Here is a 23,210-nt window from a genome sequence, read left to right as displayed (position 1 = left end):
ACATTTCAGATAGAGAAAAGATCTTTAAATGCAGAAAATGAAACCATTAAATTACTAAAAGAAATCAAAAGAGAGGGTGCCCGTGTGGCTCAGTAGGTTAAAGCTCAGGTCATGATCTCAGGGTCCTGCTGAGGGCTCCCTGCTCAGCAGGAAGCCTGCTTCTCCCTCTCCTCCCCGATCCTGTTCTCTGTCACTATCTCTGTCTCTCTCAAATAAATAAATAAGTAAAATCTTAAAAAAAAAAATCACAGGAGAAATTTTAAAAATAATCACAAAGTGGGGAAAACCTTCTAATGTGACACCGAGTCTGTAAGCTATTAACATTTTTTGATAAAACTGGTAATACAAAAATTAAAATTTTCCTCATAACAAAAAGAAAAGCAGAATGAAAAAATAAACAATAAATTAGGAGAAAATATTTGCGACGAACATCCCAGGAAAAAATGTTAATTTCCCTAAACCATTCATCAGAACATTTACAACCAAAGAGGAACTGGTCAAATAAGACTTGTATATAAAAATTACCATTTGGAGTTTTACAACGTACATTATTAGTCCACTAAAGTTCTAAAGTCTTGTAGTAAAGCATTTCCCAACCTTATCAGAACACTGAACCTTTTCTTGTGGCCATGTATTAACACCTTGCAGAACACATCTTGGGACCTGCTTATCTAATAGTTCTTCTTATTCTCAGGGAAATTTGTAATCCTGTGTCATCACATTGATTAAAGATAAAATCATATATATCTTATACTAAACATTTTTACATCTATTTGCAGGGATTACTTACTTGTTATGCAAATTCCAAATCTAGGATTTTATCAGAATTCCAATCTCACCTCTCCAAACCACCAGGAAAGTTCCAAGACCAACATTCAAGGGTCAGAGGTGGAGAAAACAAAAACCAGAAAGAGGTTTCTTTTTTTTTTAAGATTCTATTTTTTTAAGTAATCTCTATAACCAACATGGGGCTTGAATTCACATTCCTGAGATCAAGAGTCACATGCTCTACCTACCCAGCCAGGCACCCCAAAGGGTAGGTTTCTTAAAGGCTACCTTTCATATTATAATTCAGTTACCTTACTAAACAGTGCCTTTTAAAGCAGGTAAAATACAGCCAAGCAAATACTAAGGCAAAGAATTAGCTGCCTGTAGACAGAATCATATGCTGCATTACATAATACCTTATTGCATAAATAAAGCCAAGGTAAATTACTGTCAGAACAACACTGTGTTTTTAAACAATCATATGCCTAAGTTACTGTGTTCATATTCAGTATCTCAGCAGATCCTCGCTATGAAATACTTGAAGGCAGGCAGGATAGATATTACTGTTCCCACCTTACAGATAAGAAAACTAAAGTTTTGATGATTTTCCTAAAGGCTAGTAATATTAAGAATTTAGCAAAAATCCAGGTCCACTTACTCTTCTACATTGTGTGTATAGGTAAATATCAACAGTTAATGCTAAAAAAAAATTGTTGAATTATTCATTAAGACTTTGTACAAGGCAGCGTTTTAATTTCAAGTATCATACAAAAAATACCTGGAGGTTATGCTCAAAGCAGGTCAAGGTTTGATTAAATAGACTGAGGAAGTATTGTGTGCTATTTGATAATTCTTCACTTTTGTTCGTTAAACAATCTGTCAAAAAAACAGAAACGTATGTTAATGTATCTCCAGCAAAAATTATAAAATGTCATTTACCTCTCAAGCAATCATCTTCTGTTTCAAACTATAGTAACTTTTTATTCAAACAAGCATTGTGTGTTGCACATAAGAGAATTTTTCGGGGTGCCTGGGTGGCTCAGTTGCTTAAGCAACTGCCTTCAGCTCAGGTTATGATCCTGGAGTCCCAGGATGGAGTCCCACATCGGGCTCCCAGCTCCATGGGGAGTGTGCTTCTCCCTCTGACCTTCTCCTCTCTCATGCTCTCTTTCACTGTCTCTCTCTCAAATAAATAAATAAATCTTTTTTTTTTTTTTTTAAAAAGGGAGAATTTTTCAAATACATGAAGCTTACCCCTTTTAGTTTCTAAAAGGTATTTTTTTATATCATAACCATTTTCACAAAAACCTTAAAATAATCACATACTCTCCTCTCTTTATGAAAACAATATACCAAACAAAATTTAAATTGATTTTTCATATGCTATAGTCTTTTTTTTTTTTCAAAGATTTTATTTTTATTTATTTGACAGAGAGGTAGATCACAAGTAGGCAGAGAGAGAGGGAGAAGCAGGCTCCCCACTGAGCAGAGAGCCCGATGCCGGGCTCGATCCCAGGACCCTGAGATCACGACCTAAGCCGAAGGCAGTGGCCCAGCCCACTGAGCCACCCAGGTGCCCCTCATATGCTGTAGTCTTAATCATGAACGTCAGCTTTCAAATGCTGACTTAATAAGGGTACTCTTAGTGCTGTCTGGGCATCAGATTGTTTATCCTACATTAATTTAACCTAAATTCATAAGCTTTTTGATCCTTTTTTTGGTCAAATTTAGTAGTTCTGTGTCTCTTCCATCTTCACTTCTATTGCATCTAACCCTTCTCAATTTGCTCTTTTAAATCTATGGAGTTGTGAGACCAGAGAAACAAGCTGGTAAGAATCTGGCCTAAAATACTGATAAAGGGGCTTTAAGTAAAGTCTGGAAATAAAACAGATTATTTTACATGTTTTTTTTAGAATCTGAAATAAATGCTATTCCCCTGCAACTTGATACTCTTGCTTAACATTAGCTCAAGTTCAGTCCTCTTGCTTTCTATTTATCTAGGATGGAGGTGCAAGTGCCTGGCTTCATATCCTGAAACTTGGGGTCAGCCGTTTCAGTCTCACTCTTCTGGAGTCCTTGCCCTCCTTACATTCCACATACTCACAAACACCTCTAATCCTGGACAACCTCCAGGTACTTTCTCTACTCCCAATTCTGTTTATAGCACACTTTTAGAGAAAATTCTAAGGTTATAATTAAGAGACTCAATTCCAATGCTAATCTCAGGGCCACAAAACAATCCTTGTAGACACCCTACCAATTATTCCACAAGGAAGTTCCAAATACTTTCTATGCCTTAGTACCTACTCCACTCTACTCTTTTTTTTTAAAGATTTTATTTATTTATTTGATAGAGATCACAAGTAGGCAGAGAGGCAGGCAGAGAGAATGGGGGGCAGTGGGGGGGAGCATGCTCCGCGCTGTGCAGGGAGCCCGATGCGGGATCATGACCTGAGCTGAAGGCAGAGGCTTTAACCCACTGAGCCACCAAGGCACCACTACTCCACTCTACTCTTGTCCTTAATTTCAACTGATGGCTGTGTATTATACCCACTCAGGGATGTCTAATATAATCTCTCCCAACTGGGAGTGGAGAGACAGGATAGGAAGCTCTTACAATTATCCAGGAGAAAGGTGGCATTGCAAACAGAAAGAATTCAATGGATAAGACAGAGTAGATAGTGAAAGGTACTAGAATATGGCCCCCTCAAAATATGCATATAGACTGTATCTTTGGCATATAGACTATTTTTTAAAGATTTATTTATCTGAGAGAGAGAGAGCAAGTGTGGGGATGGGGGGAGGGGACAGAGGTAGAGGATAGAGTCTCAAGAAGACTCCACGCTGGACTCAGGACCAGTCTCACGACCCTGACATGATGACCTGGAACAAAATCAAGAGTCAGCTGCTTAAGCAAATGAGTCACCCAGGTGCCCCTGGCGTATCAACCACTGGGAACCAGCAGAAGCAGGAGAAAAGCTCTAAATCAGGGAACACCATTATGTTTCCTAAGATAAATTTACATTTTTTAAAGATTTTATTTATTTATTTGACACAGAGAGAGAGATCACAAGTAGGCAGAGAGGCAGGCAGAGAGAGGGGGGAAGCAGGCTCTCTGCTGAGCAGAGAGCCCAACGCAGGGCTCGATCCCAGGACCCCGAGATCATGTCCCAAGCAGAAGGCAAAGAGGCTTACCCCACTGAGCCACCCAGGGGCCCCAAAATTTTACATTTAAAACGGAAATTTCCATTTGTAAAGATGTCTCCTTCATGGTGAAAGGAAGTGGACTCAAACAACTCGAACCAATGGAAAGGCTCTAACTTAAACCTGCATAACGACCTGACTAAACAACCCTGGTTTATCCTACTTTTCCCTGGTCACCTTCCTATAACCCCTTTTCTTTCGATTGGCCTAGGATGATGGATAAGCCCAAATTCTAGCCACCCCTTTGGATTACTCCCGTCTGTCACTCCCATCACTGGGACATGTTAATCAACTTGTTTGTTTCTCTCAATCTGTTTTTGGCCAGTCTAATTTAGAGTTCCAACCAGAGAACCTAGAACGGGTAGAGAAAAGAGGTTTTCTTTTTCCCTCCCCTACAGGAGACACTAGGCTATGACACACTGTGACATATGCACATGCTCTCATAATATTAAGAGGCAGGCATGATCATTATCCCCATTCTCTAAATAAGGAACAGAGGCTTAGAGCATTAAGGAAGTTGCCTATGGTCACAAGTTCTTAAGTGAAAAACCTGGAATTCCTATTCAGTCTGATTCCTGAGCCTGCATTTCCAAACACTGTGAAATTAATAAAATATTCACATTTATATTCTTTTTTTAAAATATTTTATTTTTAAGCAATCCCTACAACCAAAGTGGGGCTCAAACTCACCACCCCGAGATCAAGAGTTGCAGGCTCTTCCAGCTGAGCCAGCCAGGCACCCCTCACATCTATATTCTAAACCATTAAAGTTCAATCCTGGGAATCAATAACTATATGCCACTTCTCCTCCCTCCACTACCTATAGATATCTTACCCGACACAGGGATTCAAACAGTCACTACCAACTGATCAGTACTGGCAACTGACGTGAGCCTTAAACTTGGCGAGCAGGAGGGCAGCAACCAGCACATTAAAACTCCTTTGTGCAAATTAGAAAAAGACATCCTCTCTGGGTAATCACAAAAAGGCACTCTGCCTCCAGAAGCTGAGCTGGAATTCATCCCTATTCACCCCCTTATGCCCCAGCGCAGGGCTTGGTGTGCACCAGGTATGCATGGGGATCCCTGATGAACCTATTCCTAGAGTCTTTCCCTCCCTGAACTCTTAGACTCTGCATTCTGCACATCTTTATCTTCTCAGGAATGTGAGTCCCATTCAGAGCAATAAAGTAATACACTGAAGAGCATACATCAAGTTAGCGAGACACTGAAATACCAAACATACTTTCAGTTAAATAGTCTCTTCATTACACCACCTTTTCTTTACTATTGGAAAATGTTACTCCATCTGTCAGCTTTCGAAGAGTTCACACACTAAATTCTTTTTTAAAAAAAGATAACATAAACCCCTCTTAATCCTGGTTTAATGTCACCACAAAGTAGCCTTGAATCCTTTCACGCAAGGGGCAGTACGTAATATATAAAAACAAACACAACTACAAATACGCAGAATATTAGTATATTGGCCAAAAAGATTAAACAGGTTTTCTGGTTTTGTAGCTGACATTTTGCAGGGAGTAGCAGGAATACAATTTCATCCATAGCAATTGCATATCCATGTTAATGAGCCATGTCATGGCAACTGACACACAGTATGCGGACAGAGGAGTGGGTCCCTGTACTCTTATAACCAACCAGTATAAAGAACATGAATGTGAGAGAGCAGTGACAATTTCTTCTCTACACAGTATGTAACTGAAATAATTTCTTTATAAAAAAGTAATTTATAGCATAATTATGGAAAATAAAAACAAATGAAAAAAATCATTTATAAAGGAAGCTTCCTCTGAACAAAAGAACTTAATCTCTTCTCCTTTACTGACAACCATTCCTTTTTATTTAAATTAATTTGAAAATTGAACCAAAAGCTAATATAGACTGGTCATCTTGTTAAGTACCACATTAATGCAGTACCATCAAAATTTTTTCAATGATCATTAGAGAGTGGTATTATAAAGCACAAAGGAGGTCATTTATACAATAGGATTTTAAATGTCTTCATTATTAAAGAGCCCTAACTTTCTGATTTAAAATAAAGTAACTCTAGTAAAATTCCTCTTTTACGCTTTTGTAGGAATTGGGAGCATAATGTTATAAGCAGCGAGAAGCTATATATTTTAGAAATTAGTAAGTTAAGGAATATTAGTAATAATAAAGCTTCCTATAAGCACTAAGTGAAGTGGTTATTATGAATTTTCCACATCTCAGATAATCAATGCAGGCTCATCAAGGACAGATTAGCATAGCTTCTTTCTCAGTGAGGGCTCGAGCATCAGCTCAAGAGGCATTCTTAAAGGTGTGGAGGATTCAAGTTAAGATACATAGACCTAAATTACCATGACGGAAATTATTAGTATCTTTAGATAAAGTATTTGGCATCCATTAGGAGTTTGTATAAAGATCTCTGCTGTTTTGTAAAACTAGTTTTATAGAAAACAACAAAGACAATCACCAATTTTTGAAAAATAGGGCAAGCTTCAGAAAATATAGTATAAACTCTGAGAACTTTGTACCTAAAGAACATAATTAGGTTTAATGAGTATGAAAACAGAGACTTCTTAAATTATAAGATACAAATAAGTGAGTCTAATGCTTAGTAAATTACCACGTAGATAAAATGAGAAAGAGGGGTTCTGCTTAACTGAACTTTCGGTTAACTATGTAGTTTTATTATTCACCATTTTTTTAAAGATTTCACATATTTATTTAAGAGAAAGTGAGAGAGAGAGAGGGAGAGAGAACGAGCAGGAGGAGGGGCAGAGGGAGAAGCAGATTCCCTGCTGATGGGGGAGCCCGATGGGGGCTCAATCCCGAGACTTTGGGATTATGACCTGAGCTGGCTTAACCGACTGAGCCACTTAATATTGACTTTTAAAGAAGACAGACACGGTAAGTGCTAAAAATCTTTGCCTTAAAGATTATTTTGAGCTAAAGTCACTTGAAAAACAGCAAATGCAGAAAGTTTTCTGTGAATTGCCTTTATCTACCTAAAAACAGATCTTCCAAAAGAAACTCAATTATCATAAATCCCTTTCCTGGAAATTCCATCAACTAGGTAAGATTGACTCTTATCACAGGAAAGAACACCAATGGAATAGAACTGAGAGTCCAGGAATAAACCCCAGCTGAATTCATAGAAAGAGAAGGATGGTGATTGCCATGGGGCTCAAGAAAATGGGGAGATGTTGGTCAAAGGATACAAACCTCCAGTTTAAAGATCAGTCAGTCCCAGGAATCTAATGTACAGCATGGTGATTATAGTTAGTAATACTGCCTTATATACTTCTATATTTGAAAGTTGCTAAGAGAGTAAATCTTAAACTTTCTTACCACAAAAAAGAAATGGTAATTATGTGACACATTACACCTCACACCATGATGGTAATCATTTTGCAATATAGATCAAATCAATACAATGCACGACTTTTTAAACTCATATTATATATCTATTATATTTCAGTATAGTTCAGAAAAGAAAAAACAGAGAACCAAAACACTTTACCATAAAACAATCCATGGTCTCATCAAAGCTTGTGAGCCTGATTCAACTGTCAGATGCACAGGATAACTAAGAAGTATGTCAATAAGAAGGCTATCCCTATATCAACAATACACTTTTGATAACAGCTTTAAAATTCTGTATGGGAGAAATATTAATATATTTCCTTTACTACTTAGCAGTCTCCATAAGAACTAGTTTCCATGTTATTTGTAACATGAATTGGAAGAGCTGAGCTGTTAACATTTTTTTAAGTCTCCACCAATTTCCAGAATCTTCTTTCCTACCAAGACTAATATCATTCAAAGACACAGGAATTCTGAAGATAAAAGAGATAGGAGTGGTACATGGATCGCATTCTCCTTTCTATTGGGTTTCTAGCCTTCCTTTCATCAACTAATAACTGCAGAGACAAGATGTCAACCCACAGCTAGATTAAGTAGAAAGGAAAGGTGGTTTATGGCAGTGTATTAATTTTAATAATATTCTTTTAAACAGGATTTTAGCTTTTATATTTTTATATTTTTAATAATCTTTTTAAAGATTCTATTTATTTATTTTAAAGAAGGGGGGAGGGGCAGAGGGGGACAGAGAGGGACAAGTAGACTCCACAATGAGACTGGTTTCAATCTTACAACCCTGAGATCATGACCTGAGCGAGCCAAAACCAAGAGCTGGGAGCTCAACCAAATGAACCACCCAAGTGTCCTTTTAATAATTTTTTAAATTTTTTTGTATTTTTATATTTTAAGTAATATTCTTTTTAAAAAATAGTCTCGGGGCGCCTGGGTGGCTCAGTGGGTTAAAGCCTCTGCCTTTGACTTGGGTCATGATCCTGGGGTCCTCAGATCGAGCCCCACGTCAGGCTCTCTGCTCAGTCAGGAGCCTGCTTCCCTTCCTCTCTCTCTGCCTGCCTCTCTGCCTGCTTGTGATCTCTGTCAAATAAATAAATAAAATCTTTTAAAAAAAAAGTCTCTTAAATTCACTTAAAAAGATTTTTACCAATATAATTATAGTTCTGCATTTGCTAGCAGAGAGGATGAAAAAAATAGTCATTTTATCTCAAGAAACAAGAAAGGTCTCAAATACACAACCTAACCCTACACCTAAAGGAGTTGGAGAGAGAACAACAAAGAAAGCCTAAACCCAGCAGGAGAAGAGAAATCATAAAGATCAGAGCAGAAATCAATGAAATAGAAACTAAAAAAACAATAGAACAAATCAACAAAACTAGGAGCTGGTTCTTTGAAAGAATTAATAAGATTGATAAGCCCCTGACCAGACTTATCAAAAAGAAAAGAGAAAGGACGCAAATAAATAAAATCATGAATGAAAGAGGAGAGATCACAACCAACACCAAAGAAATACAAACAATTATAAGAACATACTACGAGCAACTCTATGGCAACAAATTTGACAACCTGGAAGAAATGGAAACATTTCTAGAGATGTATAAACTACCACAACTGAACCAGGAAGAAATAGATAACCTGAACAGACCCATAACCAGTAAGGAGATTGAAACAGTCATCAAAAATCTCCAAACAAACAAAAGTCCAGGACCAGATGGCTTCCCAGGGGAATTCTACCAAACATTTAAAGAAGAATTAATTCCTATTCTCCTGAAACTGTTCCAAAAAATAGAAATGGAAGGAAAACTTCCAAACTCATTCTATGAGGCCAGCATCACCTTGATCCCAAAACCAGACAAGGATCCCACCAAAAAAGAGAATTACAGACCAATATCCTTGATGAACACAGATGCGAAAATTCTCACCAAAATACTGGCCAATAGGATCCAACAGTACATTAAAAGGATTATTCACCACGACCAAGTGGGATTTATTCCAGGGCTGCAAGGTTGGTTCAACATCCGCAAATCCATCAATGTGATACAATACATTAATAAAAGAAAGAGTAAGAACCATATGATACTCTCAATAGATGCTGAAAAAGCATTTGACAAAGTGCAGCATCCCTTCCTGATTAAAACTCTTCAAAGTGTAGGGATAGAAGGCACATACCTCAATATTATCAAAGCCATCTATGAAAAACCCACTGCAAATATCATTCTCAATGGAGAAAAACTGAAAGCTTTTTCACTAAGGTCAGGAACACGGCAGGGATGTCCGTTATCACCACTGCTGTTCAATATAGTCCTAGAAGTCCTAGCCTCAGCAATCAGACAACAAAAAGAAATTAAAGGCATCCAAATCGGCAAAGAAGAAGTCAAACTATCACTCTTTGCAGATGATATGATACTATATGTGGAAAACCCAAAAGGCTCCACTCCAAAACTGCTAGAACTTATACAGGAATTCAGTAAAGTGTCAGGATATAAAGTCAATGCACAGAAATCAGTCGCATTTCTTTACACTAACAACAAGACAGAAGAAAGGGAAATTGAGGAGTCAGTCCCATTTACAATCGTACCCAAAACCATAAGATACCTAGGAATAAATCTAACCAAAGAGGCAAAGAATCTATACTCAGAAAACTATAAAGTACTCATGAAAGAAATTGAGGAAGACACAAAGAAATGGAAAAATATTCCATGCTCATGGATTGGAAGAACAAATATTGTGAAAATGTCTATTCTACCTAAAGCAATCTACACATTTAATGCAATCCCTATCAAAATCCCATCCATTTTTTTTAAAGAAATAGAACAAATAATCCTAAAATTTATATGGAACCAGAAAAGACCTCGAATAGCCAAAGGAATATTGAAAAAGAAAGCCAAAGTCGGTGGTATCACAATTCCAGACTTCAAGCTCTATTACAAAGCTGTCATCATCAAGACAGTATGGTACTGGCACAAAAACAGACATATAGACCAATGGAACAGAATAGAGAGCCCAGAAATAGACCCTCAACTCTATGGTCAACTAATCTTTGACAAAGCAGGAAAGAATATCCAATGGAAAAAAGACAGCCTCTTCAACAAATGGTGCTGGGAAAATTGGACAGCCACAAGCAGAAAAATGAAATTGGACTATTTCCTTACACCACACACGAAAATAGACTCAAAGTGGATGAAGGACCTCAATGTGCGAAAGGAATCTATCAAAATCCTTGAGGAGAATGCAGGCAGCAACCTCTTTGACCTCAACCGCAGCAACTTCTTCCTAGGAACATCGCCAAAGGCAACAGAAGCAAGGGCAAAAATGAACTATTGGGATTTCATCAAGATCAAAAGCTTTTGCACAGCAAAGGAAACAGTTAACAAAACCAAAAGACAACTGACAGAATGGGAGAAGATATTTGCAAACGACATATCAGATAAAGGGCTCGTATCCAAAATCTATAAAGAGCTTATCAAACTCAATACCCAAAGAACAAATAATCCAGTCAAGAAATGGGCAGAGGACATGAACAGACATTTCTGCAAGGAAGACATCCAGATGGCCAACAGACACATGAAAAAATGCTCCACATCACTCGGCATCAGGGAAATACAAATCAAAACCACAATGAGATACCACCTCACACCAGTCAGAATGGCTAAAATTAACAAGTCAAGAAATGACAGATGCTGGCGAGGATGCGGAGAGAGGGGAACCCTCCTACACTGTTGGTGGGAATGCAAGCTGGTGCAACCACTCTGGAAAACAGTGTGGAGGTTCCTCAAAAAACTGAAAATAGAGCTACCCTACGACCCAGCAATTGCACTCCTGGGTATATATCCTAAAGATACAAACGTGGTGCTCCGAAGGGGCACGTGCACCCGAATGTTTATAGCAGCAATGTCCACAATAGCCAAACTGTGGAAAGCGCCTAGATGTCCATCAACAGATGAATGGATAAAGAAGATGTGGTATATATACACAATGGAATACTATGCAGCCATCAAAAGACATGAAATCTTGCCATTTGCGATGACGTGGATGGAACTAGAGGGTATCATGCTTAGCGAAATAAGTCAATCGGAGAAATATAACTATCATATGATCTCTTTGATATGAGGAAGTGGAGATGCAAGGTGGGGGGATTTGGGGGGAGGTAGGAAAAGAAAAAATGAAAAGATGGGATTGGGAGGGAGACAAACCATAAAAGACTCAATCTCAAGAAACAGACTGAGGGTTGCGGGGGGGAAGGGGGACGGGAGAGGGTGGTGGGGAAATGGACATTGGGGAGGGTATGGGCTATGATGAGTGCTGTGAAATGTGTAAACCAGACAATTCACAGACCTGTACCCCTGGGGATAAAAATACATTATATGTTTATTAAAATAAAAAAATTAAAAAAAAATAGTCATTTTATATCAAAAGATACATTCTTACAAAATGGATCCCATGTTGGTTTAACTCTCCATTAAAAACAATTTTTTAGGGGCACCTGGGTGACTCAGTGGGTTAAAGCCTCTGCCTTCAGCTCAAGTCATGATCTTAGCATTCTGGGATCAAGCCCCATATTGGGCTCTCTGCTCAGCGGAGAGCCTGCTTCCCTCCCCCTGCCTAACTCTCTGCCTACCTGTGATCTCTGTCTGTCAAATAAAAACAATCTTTTATGAAAGAAAAAAAAAAAAAAAGAAACCCAAAACCAAAACCAAAAAACAACAACAACAAAAACCCAATTTTTTAAACAAATCAGTAGTTTTTGTTCATACTTTGTCATTTTTTCCCTTCCTATTTTATCTTTTAGGTGCTAGAATGAATGGATTCCATAATATTCATCATTAAAGATCCTTATTGTTGGTCTCACCCATCAGGGTGTATTTGCAAATTTAATTAACTAGATCATCACAAAAAGGTAATAAAGGCAAATGGGTCAGTGGCTTGAGTTTAATAATTTCACACAAATTCTGAGAAAAATGTTTTTCTTTGTATTTATATAAAAAGGCAAATAATCCAGAAAATTTTAAATTTATATCGTGATTTTCATGTATATATTGTAGAGGAAAAATAATTTCCCTCTATTTTTCTAAGTTCTCAACTAGGGCTCCTGTAACAAGACAGGTAACAAGAGAAAGACAAACAGAAGTTTATTAACTTGTATCTCTCATTATGTATGTGGCAGACACACAAGAAAAATGAGTAACTCAAAGAGATGGCTTAGAATTCAGGCTTAAATGTCACCTTCAGCTAAAAACAAAGAAAGAGTATGAGGGAGGCTGGTTATGAAGAACTGACCAGGAGAAGCATGGTAAACAAATGTAAGGCTAGTTATGAAGATGTATGTCCCTGCCTTTTCCATTTTTAAGATTCATTTGTGATTTAGAGCCATCTGTTTCTTGGTAACAGAGAAGGAAATACTCTTACAAATGGAGATTTTCTTTATAAATACAAATTACCCTTATAAAATGGTTACTTCTACTCTGTCTTCAGAGCTTCTCCTGTGTCTAATGTTTATCAAAGTAATCAGCTCAAAATTATCCTCATAACAAAGAGGAATATTTTGGGGTGGCATATTCTGGTGTCCTATAGTCATATTTTGGAGTAGTAGTTACTAGTTTCCTACAGTACAAAATTATAACATCCAAACAAACTTCTGACCAGGCATAATTCCTTTAAAATTGTAACATAATATGACTGTTGTCTTCCATTTATTAAAAGAGTAAATATCCCTTGTATTCTTCTACATATTTCTAAAGGTCAATGTTTTAAAAAACAACGAATAGGCAGGAAATAGATTTTCTTCTAAGTGCACAAGTAAACGGAAACCTTTATCATCGTTCATTAAGAAGATAAAAGTCGAGCCTGCTTCCCTTCCTCTTTCTCTGCCTGCTTGTGATCTCTGTCTGTCAAATAAATAAATAAAATCTTTAAAAAAAAGAAAAGAAAAGAAAAGAAAAGAAACGTCAGGGCACCTGGGTGGCTCAGCTGGTTAAGCATCCAACTCTTGGTTTCTACTCAGGCTGTAATCTCAGGGTCCTGAGTTCAAGCCCTGCATCTAGCTCTGTACTCAGCATGGAGAGAATTAAGATTCTCTCTCCCTCTCCTTTTGTCCCTCCTCATCTCAAATAAATAAATCTTTAAAAAAAGAAAAAAAGAGTAAGGATCCCATGAAATTAGTGTTTAATAGATCTGGTTACTAGAGATGCAATTTAATGAGAACCTGATGCCAGATCACTGCTGAGCATTTACATTTTCCTAGAAAATGCACAACTCTATTAAAAATTTTTTTCACATTTAATTTCATGTAGTATTAATTGCTCTTTAGACAAAGAGAGTATTTTACATTTATATTTTTAGTAAAAGATTAGGCTTTCCATAATATCAAGCATGTAAATAGCATAAATGCACCTGGTTTCTTTCACCTGACCACATGTCTTGACCAAGTTAATTTTAATTAAGAAGTAAGCATTTCATTTGCTCTTCAAAAGAAGTTCAATCAAGGAATATTTTCAAGATAGGATGGCTCACAGAAAAACAAAGTTAACCTAAGAATTCATTCTAAAGAGTTTTATAACTATCATATTAAGTAAATATGCAGCAAAATGTTTTCTCTCTTTTTGAACTAATTTGAAAAGAAAGCTACTTTGAATTAGTAAAGTCTTTGTCACAAAACATCTTTTAAAGAAAAGATGTTTTACCTCTCAAATATAAAAATTAAATCACACCAGTCAAAAGAAGTGAACCCCAATATATATCCACTTATTCTAACTAATTTTAAATTGTTTATAATTAACATATTTTTCTATATCAATGGAAATAAGGATTTAAGAATACTTAAAAATAGCTCTCCCATATAGGTTAAGCAAACTGTTCAATCATATTTTACTAGGAACTTTTTTTTTAAAACATTTTATTTATTTATTTATTTGACAGACAGAGATCACAAGTAGGCAGAGAGGCAGGCAGAGAGAGAGGGGGAGAAGCAGGCTCCATGCTGAGCAGAGAGCCTGACATGGGGCTCGATCCCAGGACCCTGAGACCATGGCCTGAGCCGAAGGCACAGGCTTAACCCACTGAACCCCCCAGGCGCCCCTACTAGAAACGTTTACAACAAAAAAGTAAAGCTTTTGCTCTTAAAAAAAAAAAAAAACAAAAAACTGTCAGCCAAGCCTCTGTTCAAATTACCAGAAAATCTCAATTAATAGAGACAAAACTAAAAGTCAATATTCAATATACCGCAATGTACTACGAAGAAAAGAAACTTAGCAGGGGTCTTTTTGCCATTTAGTTTTTCTCATATGAACTAAACAAAAAGACAAGTCCTTAGAAAAGTTAAACTCATTAACGACTTACAGGTACACAGATTTTTTTAATCCTGTCGATTTCTCCTGCCCATACCTTACTTTGTTTTCTTTGCATCTTGCCTAAACTATTTTGTAATAACTTCCTCACTGGTCTCTCGCTTCCTCTTCCAGTGGGATTCCATAAAAAGAAAAAATACAGGGTCTTTGTAGCAAAGAAGAAAAAAAAAAAAAAGAGCTACAGATGGTGACTATAGTTACTGTGGTAAGCACTGAGTAATGTATAGAATTGTCAAATCGCTAAGCTGCACCCCTGAAACTAATGTAACACTGTAGGTCAACTATACTTCAATAATTTTTTAATGAAATACATAAAAAAGAAAGCTTGGAAAGTGCTAGCTTAAATGTTGAAAAAGATTTTTTTAACCTGTAATACTTCTTACTGCCTTTAATATTCCATGTGTATTGTAAATGTCCAAAATACTATTGTGATAAACTACTGTATCAGTCAAGGTCCTACTTTCCTTTTCCAACTTTACCTCCCACTGGGCTTCCAGACCCTAGAACACCTACTACTTTTTTATACCTCTGTGCCTCTCTCCATGATGCCTAGCTCTCAGCAGTGTCCTTCCTCTCATCTCTACTTCCCCCCAGGATTCTCTGACTTTATTAAAGCATTTATTTGTCTGCCTTAGGTTATCCTATAAACATAAATTTCTCCCCCACTAAATTTTAAGGCATGGAAAATAAGACCTGCTTAGTACACAGTTGGTAGTCAACACACAAATTCAAACAGTGGTTTTAATTTTTCCAAAGAGTGCCTGAAAATAGATCTCATTCTGTTATACAAATACATATAAACTTGTAAAACTGGTAGAACAGATGTTACCACCTTCCATCACCACCATTTGACAGATTATAAACATAATTATTATCAAATAGTTAACATTTCTTCAACATTATGTGCCAGCTACTCAGAGAAGTTCTTTAGACAATATTTTTCATTTAATCCTAAAAACAATCTTATAAGGTAGGTTCCATTATTATCTCCAATTCATCCCCAAATCAGACAAGGAAACTGAAGGTCCAAGAGGAGAATTTACAAACCCAAGGTTTGACTGCTAGTGAGTCAGGGTTAAGTGGCAGAGCTTAGAATCAAGGCCAGATCCGTCTGACTGCAAAGTTCATTCTGTTAACTACTACACTTTTCTGCCTTTCTATATTTGCCCAAGTAATTCCCACTAATAAACCATGATGCTAATCATAGTTCATTTAAATTTAGTAATAAAAAGTATTATCTAGCTTCAAAGATCTCAAAATTCACTAAAATCTGACATCTACACTATTGAACCATAACTGCAACATGAAAATGAAAAAATTACTTACTTGCACAATTTGCCTTCTGCCAGGTGGAATTAAAAAACTCAGACAGAATCACAACTATCTGCATTCTATCTGCCATTAAGAGACTTTTGGCACAACTATGACTCTCTGAGGTATTCTGTAACAAAAAGACAGAAAAATACAATCTGAGTATTTTTAGACTTCCCAAACAACAGCTTTAGGCAAAAAACAAATAAAACAATAACAACAAAAAAAACCCTTATCAAAATAACTAAAATATTTATTAAAAGCATTTTTAACATTTTGATATAATCAAATAATTATGTCATTAATAACCATAATAAAACAAAAACAACTAAATATTTATTGATACCCGGTTCACCATCAAGGGAAGAAAATCTTTGCTTCTTAAATAAATACTTGCTTCTGTTGAACAATGTCAACCACTTAGGCCAAATTGCGTGCATCATATTTCTTACTTTTTATACATAGGAAAAATTCTGGAAAGCTTTCATCAAAATGTAGCACTGGTTATCTCTGAATACTGGACATATGGTCATTTTCATTTTCATTTTCTTTTTTGCCTCTTTTACAGTAAATTCTTCTACAATGAACATATACTACTTACATAATTTATCTGGTGAGTAAATGATTACAAAATATTTAAGTGTCATCTTCTGGGAAATTTTTGGTTCAAAACCTTATAAATCAAAAGAAAATGGGACACACCAATTTGTACCCAAATAGTTCATATCCACATAGAATATGCTTTCCACAGATCATTTTAATGAAAACTCACACTATGCAAAAAAGTAAAGCCAAGTTCCTAAATTATTTGATCCTTATTGATTTCTTTTCCCTTTTGCCCCAAGCAAGGAATTAGGTCGTGCTGACACTTCATTCTTTCAAAGTTATTTAACTCCTACTACTTACTTACCAGGCACTCTATCTAAGAATCCTGGGTTTTGAGGATACAGAAAGTATAAGGAATGGTATAAACACTGGGACTTCAAGAACCCTCCCTGAGGTTAACCACCAAATCTTGTCAATTCTACCTCCTACATATCTCTGAAATCTGTCCATTCCCCCCCCCAATCAAAATGGTCCCCATGTAGCCTAGCCACCATTTCTCACATCCCTGCAAGAGTCTCTTAATTCACCTCCCACACCTACTCTTCCCCTCTCATCCCCATCCTCTGTTCCCTCCACTTTCCCTCAAGTAACCAGAATCTGGTCATGTCATTCTACAGAATTAAACATCTCAATAACATCTCACTGCTTCAACATGAAAGTCTAAAACCCGAGAAGGCCCACATGACCTGGTACCGGCCTACTTCTTCAGGCTCAGATCACTAGTCTCCTCCTGGCTCATAATACTTTGAGCTCTTCCTAGTGCTCAAACACACCAGACTCAGTCTGCACACCTGCTACTTTTTGCATATATTCCTTCTCACCCTTGCCCCATACCCTCTCAGATTTTTTTTTTAAGATTTTATTTATTTATTTGACAGATCACAAGTAGGCAGAGAGGCAGGCAGAGAAAGAGAGGGGAGGAAGCAGGCTCCCTGCCGAGCAGGGAGCCCCATGCAGGGCTTGATCCCAGGACCCTGAGATCATGACCTGAGCTGAAGGCAGAGGCTTTAACCCACTGAGCCACCCAAGCGCCCCCCTCTCAGATTTTAAATATCAGCTTTAACCACTGACCACTCTACCTACTACTAGCCCTAGTCAAGATCAGCTCCCTTATTATATGCTTTGGAAGCATCTGGCATTTTTTACTCTGCAACACTTAGCACACCTGGATTAAATAATTACTTGTATTATTATATGCTTAATATCTGTTATCCCTACCAGACAACAAGTTCCGCTTATTCACAGCTATATCCTTAGTAACTACTAGCCTGCACATACTAGGTACCCAATAATCTTGAATTAAATGCATAAGAAGCATTATTTTCTGATCACTAATGAAAGATTATTATATTATTCTATATTCTGAGTTTCTCCGTATATTTCTAAGACTTTATCAGTCTATAGCCAAAAAAAAGTATGTTGAATGGTTCTAGGTACATACCCCTAATCACTAGTACCTTCATAAATATATATACATATCTTTATGTATCTATACCTACCTATATAAATTTTAAACAAACAAAGTAGAATGAGAGAGAGTTAATCAATTCAGAGTTCGGGGGTCAAAGCATCCTGGCAACTTCTCTGAGGATGCTGAACAGCTCAGTGAAATCACTATCAGTTCATACTAAAAGAAGAAAGCATGACTCTAAGGAAGGGGAAATCAGTCACTTGTACCACTCAAATTTCACAAATCACTGTATTCTTTACCTTCAGTTAATAAAACTATACGTGGGGGCACCTGGGTGGCTCAGTGGGTTAAAGCCTCTGCCTTCGGCTCAGGTCATGATCTCGGGGTCCTGGGATTGAGCCCCGCATCGGGCTCTCTGCTCAGCCGGGAGCCTGCTTCCTCTTCTCTCTCTGCCTGCCTATGCCTACTTGTGATTTCTGTCTGTCAAATAAATAAATAAAATCTTTAAAAAAAAAATAAAAAAAATAAAACTATACGTGGTCCTTGTCTCAGTAATTCCAAGAGGAAGTGACAAGAGAATTCTCGCCAGACAATTCTGTTAGATTAAATGAATGAGCTTGCTGTAACAGAGAAATAGCTTGCAAATTTCTACCTTTGATTCTTTTTCTCCTTGTTATACTTCCCTCCTCTCTCAATCAATCCATGGACATGGATTCACCCTGAAGAGATGATAAAGGATACCTTATTCAAAATTCAGCTTATAGGTTTTCTTTGATTAACCCCACCTGGCTCTGTTCCCGCCTTTAATTCAGCATCTCCCTTAACCTTTTGCTGTAAATTGCTATTGTTCAAAATATAACATTCACATTGATGATGTTTTCCTTTTTTCTTCTTCTCAAAATAGGTTTATTTCCCCAACTACACTGATAGTTTGAAGCTTGGGCCTTATCCTTCTTTTCCTACTGTATCGTTTTACCAGCCCAATATTTAAGAGTAACATGTCCTGGGGCGCCTGCGTGGCTCAGTGGGTTAAGCCTCTGCCTTTGGCTCAGGTCATGGTCTCAGGGTCCTGGGATCAAGCCTCCGCATTGGGCTCTCTGCTTGTCGGGGAGCCTGCTTCCCCCCCCTTTCTCTGCCTGCCTCTCTGCCTACTTGTGATCTCTCTGTCTGTCAAATAAATAAATAAAATCTTTAAAAGAAAAAAAAAAGAACAACATGTGCTTGCTGATTAAACTGATTTAAAGGAAAGATTGAGTCTATGTGGGACAAATACATTACTCCCTAGAAATAACCTCCCCCTCGCCACACACAAAGAACAACCGATTCCTTCAAGTTCACTTCTAAGGAACTCAGAACACTTTTTTTCCCATAAGTTCATTATTACACATTATGATTCAATTCCCAAACCAATCCAAGAAAGCCTATTAAATCCATGAAGAACCTCAGAACCTTGGAAATAATGCTTTTGAGCTAGCAAAGCACATCCACCTCTACTGAGGAAAGGAAGGGAAAGATGTCAAGGTCTAAGATGAATTGGAGAAGAAATCCAGATTGAGTAAAGGGTTTTTCTTTTTCTTTTCTTTCTTTCTTTCTTTTTTTTTTTTTTAAACTCTTGACTCTTCCTTCCATACAAGGGTGAGGTGAGCCTGATGGTCAGATCACTGGGAGAATTTAACAGGCACAAATGAGAGGAAGTTTCTGCACCCCTCCCCCAGGCCCTCACCATGCCTCTCTTGGGCAATGAGGAATTCATGTGGAAATTCAAATACAGGTTGGGTGATGACCATAATACTGTACCACTAGAGTCTGGGGTAGTTTTTTATTTTATTTATTTTTTGGGGGGTGTAGTTTTTTAACCTCTTAATTCCACAGTATCTACACAAATAAGGAAAGCATTTGTTCCCTCAAAAGATCCACACTGCATCATTACTTAATCACCTTGGCCACAAAACTCATGAAATTGCTCAAAACAGAACATGATGTCATATCATACCTTGCTATATAGTGACAGGGACAAGTCTTGGGTACTTTATTTTTAACTCATCGGAAGACAGATAGGGATATACATCTCCTTGTTATATCTAATAGAAGTATGCCTGGAAAATATTGCAGGTAACCCTAAATTTATTTAAACTATGTTAAAATCAAATACAAATGGAGACCAGACTTGAACATTCCCTGATCAGACAAAACCAGTTTAGTCATACAAACAAAAGCTTAATTTAGCTTATCTTGCAAGACAAGTGAGGTTAACCTGACCTGGGCCACTTCTTCTCTCTTCGGAAAATCATAAACCAGACTTATACTGTTCTCCAAAATTGACATGAGGTAATTGCTAAGCCATTCTCTTTTAAGAAAATTCCTATGAAAAATAAAAAGAAAGTTCCTATATTGTAACCAACTCTGTGAAGAACTAATACACTCTTCCATACTATGTACATTGCTTTATAACAATGCATCTCTAAGCCTCATTCCAGATTTTGGTTTGAGGTATCCCAGTTTGCAAACTGTCTTTTTTGGTGTGTGCACAATGAACTTTTACTAACTGCTACTTCAGTGATTCATTGGTTTTGCTTGTTTTTTCCAAACTTGAAAACTAGCTCTTTTCAGAGAGATTGACTACATAATTTAATTAATGCAAGTAAATTTCCTATTTATGTAAAAAAAAAAAACTAGATCTGTTAAGTAATATCAGGCTGACTTAAAGGAGGATACAACTCTATGCAAGGTCGTATTTTGTCACACCAACTATGATTTATGCAATAATTCCGATCACATTTTCGTGAGACTACTTGTTCTCTCAATACAAGAGGAACTTTCCCTCTCCACAATCCCAATGTCATTCTTCATGTTTTTCCCTTACAAGGCATATCCAGCCCACACCTCATGACTCCTACCAGGCCTGACACTCTTACCCTTTAGTACTCTAGACCCTATAAGTTTATTATTATCAAGAACATGTATTCTCTTCCTTTCTCCCTCTCTCTCTTTTTCATTAAACCCCTCACAGGACCTACCACATGACCAGAAAAGGGCTAAGAGTACCAAAAATGGAGGACAGATATACCACTTCCCAAAATTTTAGCTCCCATTAACTGAGAACTACTACTATGTGCTTGTTTTCTAAGAGCTTTTTTTTATCTTAATCAATAAGAAAACAGGCATAGAGAATGTAAGTCACTTAGCCAGAATACGCCGGCTAATACAAACTGGATTCCTGGTTGACTGGCTGCAGACTGTCTTAACCACTAAAATAAGCTCTCACATGTCATCTCGTTTAATCTTTGTAACAGTCACATCAGACAGCTGTTTTTCTCCATTTTGCAGAGGAGTAAACTAAGACTGTAAGATAATTAATCCAAGACCAAGCTGCTATAAAGTGGCAGATCTGATATTATCTGGCTACAAAGCTCAAGCCTCCTAACCACACTACAGTTGCCCCACTCGGAGTTTCAGGAAAGGGTCCTTCCTGGTAACACCAGGTAGAGATGGGAATAAGCTGAGTCAGAGTGGGGCGAAGAGAGTAAAGGCGGGGAGGGAAAGGAAAGGTAGGGTTAAGGGTGCAGGACCCCCACGAAAAACAGCCACACCTATCTGCAAACATGTATCAAGAAGATGCCCAAAAGCAGCATGGAGGCAAAACTCCAAACTCCAAGACCTATAATACCACCCACTCTTCTGATGCCCCAAACTACAATCCCTTTTCCTTACAAACAGAGAAACTGAGCCACCCCCGCCCCCCGCCCCGAGTAAACCATCATTACATCCTCCTTTCCCAACCCTCCACGCCGGAGGTCCCGGGTGTGCTCCTCTACCCACCCCCACGGCTCGACTGATGTTGTCCATCCTGTTGGCGACCTGTTGGAAGAGGGGATAGCAGGTCTGACAGAGGCGCACCGGCCGGGCGCTGCGCACTAAGCACCCGGTCAGCTCTGCGCTGCTGTTGGCGAAGTCCAGTAACAGCTCCCGACACTCGGGATCCAGATCCGGCAGGTCCGGCGGTAGTGACAGCGGCCCCAGCCTTCCGCCCTGCAGCAGCGCCAGGGACAAGTCCTCCACCTCCAGCAACTGCTGCTCCGACAGGAGGTCGTGAAGGACCCTGTGGGGGCTGCTGACCACGGCGAGAGCGCCCAGAGCCAGCCCCGACCACAGCAGCGGCACCAGCAGCAGCCGCGGCAGAAGCAACGACCTCCGCCGCGCGACTGTCACGCCCGGACCCATTGCGGGGTTCACAAACCCCAAGGCACTCCCGGCCGCCTCTCCACCCCCAGCCGGTGCTGCTGACCGCCACCGCTTCCGGCTTCCTCGGGCGCAGGCCGCGAGCGGGGTCACGAGGCGCGCACGTCACGGCCCCGCCTCCGGCGCGCGGCGCCCCGCCCCATTTGCTGCCGCGAGCCTCTCGCGGCCCTCAGGCCGGCGCGCGTGCAGAAGCGCGCACACACACAGGCGGGCTCGCGCTCCCGACCCGCTCCAAGCACCTAAGTGAGAGGATGCGAGACCGAGGGCGGCGTTAGGTTGTGGACCACCGAGCCGAGGCTCGCCCACTCTGTGACTACACGCGTCCACCATGTCGAACAATTGAATCTCGGGGATCTGGGCCCTCGGTCGCCCACCGCTTTGGGAGTTCCCTGCGTTCTAGAAGTCTGAGGAGTTACTCCATACCGCAGAAAGCCGGACGGCCTGCGCCGTGGGAATTACGAGTGAGTTCCTTGAGAAAGCCTGATGGCAGGTGCCTGTGCAGGTTTTTGCTTGGTGGTTTCTTAGCATAATTTCCTCCCTCGTCCTATCTGGAAAAAGTAATAACATCTGTTTATTTTGGGTAGGGGAGCCTGGTGGCTTCCGAGCTTTTTTTTTTTTTTTTCTTTTAACTTGAAACTGTTAACGTCCGCGTTGTCTAATAGTCGTTGTGCGATCATGGAAGAATTCTAGATCTGCATTTTCTAATACGGTAGCCACTAGCCACTTGTAGCTGTTGAGCGGTTGTAACTTAGCTACTGCAAACGAGGAACTTATGTTTAATTGTTCTTAATTAAATTGTAAGCAGCCCCATCTGGCTCGTGGTGCTGTGTTGGACAGCGCAGGTTCTCTCACTGCGTCGCCTGGTCCTCGGGTGGCTCATGTCCAGGGGTACTTGGTACTGAAGTGGTTCTCTGGGTGCAGCACAAACCTGCATCCAGTGCAAAACCCTGGAAA

The 23,210-nt window shown here is 38.8% G+C and overlaps 1 protein-coding gene across 1 annotated transcript in view; it reads right to left on the bottom strand.

Annotated features, from left to right (window-relative positions):
• OSTM1 (osteoclastogenesis associated transmembrane protein 1) overlaps positions 1–22,322 on the bottom strand; it is a 36,721-nt gene extending 14,399 nt beyond the window's left edge. Inside the window, exons 1-3 of the mRNA XM_080805151.1 lie at positions 21,837–22,322; positions 16,016–16,130; positions 1,547–1,644 (exon numbers count right to left, since the gene is read on the bottom strand). Of these exons, the coding sequence (XP_080661277.1) occupies positions 1,547–1,644; positions 16,016–16,130; positions 21,837–22,238 (615 nt within the window). The 5' untranslated portion in view covers positions 22,239–22,322. The remainder of the gene's footprint in view (positions 1–1,546; positions 1,645–16,015; positions 16,131–21,836) is intronic.
• Positions 22,323–23,210: the final 888 nt, after the last annotated feature.

This window comes from Martes martes, assembly GCF_963455335.1.
Source record: "Martes martes genome assembly, chromosome: 6".
In the NCBI taxonomy this organism is placed as follows: Eukaryota; Metazoa; Chordata; class Mammalia; order Carnivora; family Mustelidae; genus Martes; species Martes martes.
This window is presented reverse-complemented; position numbering and strand designations above follow the sequence as displayed.